This window comes from Triticum aestivum, chromosome 4B (genome assembly GCF_018294505.1).
Source record: "Triticum aestivum cultivar Chinese Spring chromosome 4B, IWGSC CS RefSeq v2.1, whole genome shotgun sequence".
Lineage (NCBI taxonomy): Eukaryota > Viridiplantae > Streptophyta > Magnoliopsida > Poales > Poaceae > Triticum > Triticum aestivum.
Window position 1 is genome coordinate 608,368,361 of NC_057804.1, and position 5,931 is coordinate 608,374,291.

At 45.1% G+C, this 5,931-nt stretch overlaps 1 protein-coding gene across 1 annotated transcript in view; it reads left to right on the top strand.

The window, feature by feature from the left end:
- Positions 1-4,395: 4,395 nt before the first annotated feature.
- LOC123093547 (uncharacterized) overlaps positions 4,396-5,931 on the top strand; it is a 3,886-nt gene continuing 2,350 nt past the window's right edge. Inside the window, exons 1-2 of the mRNA XM_044515532.1 lie at positions 4,396-4,749; positions 5,269-5,929. Of these exons, the coding sequence (XP_044371467.1) occupies positions 5,406-5,929 (524 nt within the window). The 5' untranslated portion in view covers positions 4,396-4,749; positions 5,269-5,405. The remainder of the gene's footprint in view (positions 4,750-5,268; positions 5,930-5,931) is intronic.

The following is a 5,931-nucleotide window of genomic DNA, read 5'->3' on the forward strand; positions in this document are numbered from 1 at the left end:
AGCGCTCCGGCGGGGGCTTTTGCTTTGGTTTGGGGGAACGGATTGCTGCGCGACGCGCGACCTGTCAGAGAGGGAGGGAGGGAGAGAGAGAGAGGTGGGCCCGCCGGTTCACGAGGCGAGCGTGGCAACCGCCGGATTCAATTTTGCCTGCAGATCTCACTGCCGTTCCGTTGCATCCGTCGCTGCCTGTTTTGGTGTACCAAATCTGCGCCACCACCTTTGCTGCTAACAAACGCCTTCGTTTTCTTCTTCAAAAAATACGCCGCCTGGCGAGCCATTAGATTTCATACCAGCTTTGCAACAAGGATGATGTTGAACTCGGGCATTTGCAACAGAGTTCATGTCACATAACTTTTGCAACATAGGTATTGGTGCAGAATCTTTTTGCAATAGAGCTAATGTTACATTTTCTTCACTACTCTTCATCGGTGGTGGTTGATGTTCTGCTGCGATGGTCCTATGGGACCTTACCTTAGCACGACGACTTTCCGACTGTCTACTATAACAAGTTTTACCCGACTCCGGCGAGGGAGGGACGATGATGGCGGCATGGGCCTTCGGCTCGCTTCAGTGCTTGTAGTCATCGCTAGGTGGTCTATGGATCTGGATATAATTTTTATTACTTCCAATGTTCGTTGCATTGCCATGATTGAAGATGAATATATCGGAAGTTTCTTGCAAAAAAGAATGTTACATTTTCTTTTGTCTTTACCCTTTATATGGCGCTGTATGAGAGAAAATTATGCAACATCACTGGTGTTGCAGTAATCTGTCTTGGAACAGGGAGGATGTTGTAGGGAAAAAAATCCATCGTCGTATGTCACGATCTCCCATCGTACAATGGTGAGGGAGGAGCAGCGCCACCCGTTCTTGCCATTGCGCCGCTGCCGGCGAGCGTTGGACCTCTGACTAGGTCACCTCGCCGCCATCCTCCTCTCTGGTGACGAGCACACCAACGACATGCCGGAGCACCGCGATCACCGACCACCGACCTGTTGCAGAAACTCTAGCGACCCACCCTGCAACACCCACCCATAGTGAGGTGGCGCCTTCCACGAAATCTAGCGGCGACCTACACAGCAGCCTTGCAACGTCTCCTTCAAAAAAGCCCAGCGAAGACGCGGTTTGCAACAAGGGCCGAGTGCAGAAATGCTTCTGAAACATGGGTCAAGTTGCAAGAAAGTGAAGTGGCGGGGGTTATCTCCCGACCGTCTGATCAATGAAGATTTGATGGGCATGGAGGCAGTTGACCCGAGCGGGTAGATCCGGCGGGCGAACATAAGCGTTTCCCAAAACTATATTACAAATAATCTAAAATTTCTAAAACAAGGAGTAAATTTGGGGAGGTGATGTTCTGCAAGCACGTAAAAAATCAAACTTCGGGATCGAAGTCATCAAAGATGTATGGAAGACCCCGATTCAAGGATGATTAGTGATAAACAGTACAACGCTAGGGGTAGATTAACGAGCTCCTCGGCACGTTAAGACTAGGCTTAATGAACAGAAAAACTCTGCTCGGCTTTGTTCGTTTGAAGCTCGTTAAGCTCGCGATATCTCATGAGCACTCGTTAACAAAAAATATTATGTTACGGCCTACCGGATGACTGAGATGAGTGTGCTAGTGTGTTTTCTAAAGTAAGATGGTGACTACAGGAACTAGTTTGATGCCTCATATGGTCTAGGTTGTGTTGATTTGATTAAATAGATGGTCTGAGGTGCTATAAAATGTCGTCACATAAGGTAAAAATGCGGTGTGTATTGTATTAACGTGTTGCTCGTGAAACTCGTTAGCTCGTTTTGTTAGCTCATTCGTTAAGCTTAACAAGCTTAAATCAGTGATTGACTTTGTTCATTAAGAATCGAGCCACGAGCTTAACGAGCCAAACCATCGAGCGCTCATTAATCTTGTAGCTCCCAGCTTTTGGTCCAGCCCTATATAACACCACTATTCATGCATAACTTGTATTTTTTTTCTCTTCGCTCCCAAATGCACACAACTTTAAACTTCTAACTTCACATGTTTATCGGATAACTTCATTCTAAAACATCTTTTTAAATACTTTTTGAATACATCGAAACATGGTTGCCGTTAAGTTTTTAGTGTAACTTGATTTGCATTGGAGATTTCCTCGTTTTCCAGCTAGTCTTACCAATTGGTGTTTAGATGAGCACGAGCTCATCTAGTTATGAATCTGGGTAGAGGTAATTTGGCACAGAAATGGGCTCGAGGTGTAGAAACAATGTCTAGAAAATATATAAAACCTCTATATAATATGAAACAGTAGTACAATACACTGATTTCGCACAAATCTTCACATCTCTTGCTATTTAAAAAAGATGTAAGGTTGCGAGTCAGTCCACTCCTCCTTTGTCAAACCCTTATTTTATCAGTACTTGGTTTTTCCTGCCGTTTTCCTTGAAAACCGCCGCAACTGGCCAATCACTTATTGACCTTCCAAATAAAATATATTTTCTTTGGTAGAGGTAAGCCAATAAGCTAGTACGTCCAAGTATAACATTAAATCATTTTAATACTGATAGGTAAATCACATAAGCCAATAAGCATTTATCAACACTTTTACACAATCATTTTAATACTGATAGGTAAATCACATACAAACATATTAGAATATTTATACATTTCTGTAATACACAAACAATTATCTATTTTTAAAGATAAAAGTACCTAAGGCTCAGCTATCAGAAATCTTCCAACTGAAAACAAAGGCCAAGAAGGTTATATGTTTATAAACCAAATAGCTATCTAAAAATAATAACATCCAGTCTCAGATATAACATCAAATCTTTTAGGAAAATGTTTCAATCAATGAAAGGATTAGAGCATCGAGCACAACTCCCGATGGGAAGGGATCAAAAGGGGAAACGTGTCAAATTGACATTGAGACATGGTGATGGCTATGATGGATAAGTTATGATTTTCGGATTGATTTATTCATGAATAACTTATGGACATGTCATTGACAGTGTTAAACTCATATTGATATTTTATCATGTAAGCATGTGTTGCGTATATAACAGATACCTATACGTAAATAGCTAGTACGTCCAACACAGAAATAAACATGAGGGAGATGAACAGATCATACCCTTCAATCAGCCAAGTCATAGTTGCGACAGTGACAGTATCCTTGGCAGCCTTCTTCTCGGACCCGGTCAGCCTTATGATGATGTCGAAGAGGACAATGACGTAATCGAAGTAACGGCTGAAGATGAACGATGGCAAGCAGTCGCGTATGGACGCTCCACAAAAACCTAATCCCCTTCTCCTAGTGCAGGATCATAAAGGAGACAGGTCTGGAGGACTACTCTCCCGTATAGCCGTGCACGTGGCGGGCGGGATGGGATCACCGGAAGCAACAACAGGGAGTGGAATGCCGGTGGGTTGTGTGCGAGGAGGCAAATGCGATATGATCTGGGTGACTGCTAGGGTTGCTGATGCCTCCAATATATCAGGGTCGTGGTAGGGAGACGTGGGTTCGACCATGCTCGAGTCGGCAACAATTCACAATCCGACGTCTCGGACTCGTAGCGTGTTCAATAACTAATCGTAATTAAATACTCCCCCATCTCATAATGTAAGACGTTTTTTGATTCTAGTGTAGTATAAAAAAACGTCTACATTATAGGACGAATGGAGTACTAATTAAATTTCTGTTCCTAACCGGCAACAAATAACCGCACGCATGACATAGGTCTGAGCTCGACTCATTCATGAAACACGACACGAGCGAGGCGAGACGGGTGGCGATGGAGGAGCACGCAGGAACCACTTTTATTCTCATGCTCCAATAGCATGTGGAAGAGAATCCCTTGTAAACGTTGTAGTTAAACCTTCTCTCGAGGGGATTGAAGATGATTGAAGGGGATTTAGAGAGATTTAGACATCCTGGGATTTAATTCCTCTCAATCCCCTTCAAATCCACCTCAATCGAACAAGGCCTTAAGAAGGTCTAAAACTTTCTCTACTCCTGCGTAGTATTAAACTTTTCACCACCTAGTCATGAGACCTACATGGGCCTTTAGATGTTTTTTTTGAAATTGCTTTATGGGCCCGAAGCCCATCTATATAACAACCTAAGGTCGGCGATGTTATGCCGTTTGGTGGGGTGTGAGAGGGCAAGGGCGTTTCAGTCTTTGCATACGACCCCCCAAGAAAGTTAGGGCAAAGGGCATTTTGGTCCTTACATCTGAATCCGTCGAAGAAAGGCTAGGACAAAAAGGGGGGACAAGGGCATTTTGGTCTTTTCATATGGAATCGATGAGAAAACCTAGGGCAAGGGCATTTTCGTCTTTTCACGCTAAATCGAGAGGAACAATTGACAAGAAAAGCTAGGGCAAGATATATATATATTGCAAAGTAAACGAAGGCAAATCGTCGAAATCCAGTCAAAATCAAATCTCAAAAAACAAAACACTGTTCCCCGTCCCCATTTTTTTCCGGGCATAAACACGGGGCTCGTCCCGTGCTTGCTCGCCGCCGCCGGCGGGTCGTGCCGAGGCCGCCGCCTCTCCGTCCTCTGTTTCCCCGCCGCTGCCACCCATATATCCCCTTCGCTTCTCCCCCGCGTCCGGTATCTGTTGCGGGCGCCTCCTCATCTCGCTTCTCCGCCGCCGGCGCGGTCTTCTACCCTTTCCGTGCTTCCCCGCCGCCACCGCCGCCGCCATACCCATCCAGAGCGACGGACCTCTTCAGCGTCTGCAGATTCCTTCCTCTCTCGGTGTGACTAGGTGCAGATTCGGTGCTCCGCAGTGCTAGTTTGATTTCCCGTTCATGAACTGTTTATACAATTGTTGGAATATACTGGAAAATTGTCGGACTTGATGCTTTCTTTTGAACTAAATTAGAACTGCCTGCTAAAATACCAGTGTAAACTGAATTCAAGCGCATAAGTTGTCTGTTTTCATCCAGCGATTCTCCTAGTTAAATCCCACCAGGGGGGTGGGGGTGGGGTGGGGGGCACCATCTAGATCTACCGCTGTCACCCATTGGGCACTAGGGCAATTTTTGAATTGGATGTAGTTATAATTCCAGTTATGCACCCGGATGGTTGCAATTGTACCAAAATTATGTATCTTCAGTTGATCCTTCGTATCTCTTTGTCGTTCATGCACTCTAGGGCGGTGTTTGGGTTTTGTGTAGTTATAATTCTTGTCATGCTGGACAGGACTGTATCTGTTAAAAAAATCTTTATGCTGCAATTAGTTGTATACTATGATTTTTGGTAACATTTGATCCCTTTTGGGCAGGGCTTGGAAGGTACTTGTTTGGTCACACTCTCAGCGCTGACTGGTGGAAGGTGTTGTGGCGCTCTGTTGTCTGATATCTCTCTCGAATCCATAGCGAGAGCGTGGCTGCTGTTTGTACTTTTTTGAGCTGTGACGGAATGGAGTGCAACAAGGATGAGGCCCTAAGGGCGAAGGAAATTGCAGAGAGGAAGTTCCAATCCAGGGACCTGCAGGGGGCCAAGAAATTCGCCCTCAAGGCCAAGGCTCTCTTTCCGGATCTTGAAGGTATTGTGCAGATGATCACTACCTTGGATGTTTACCTCACTTCGGAGGTGAAGATTGCTGGTGGGAAGGACTGGTACTCTATCCTTTCCGTGGACATGTCGGCAGATGATGAAACTCTGAAGAAGCAGTACAGGAAGTTGGTGCTTCAGCTCCATCCCGACAAGAACAAGTCAGTTGGTGCTGAGGGTGCTTTCCAGATGGTTCAAGAGGCATGGACCGTGCTGTCTGACAAAACCAAGAGAGCGCTGTTTGACCAAAAAATGAAATTGATTGCAATGCAACAGAGGACATCTCAATCAAATAAGACAAGTGCAGCCAATGGCTTTGAACATTTCGCAGCCAAAGCACCCGCTTCCAAGGCAAGTGCAAACAAAGAAAAGACAGGATCAGCAACATCTG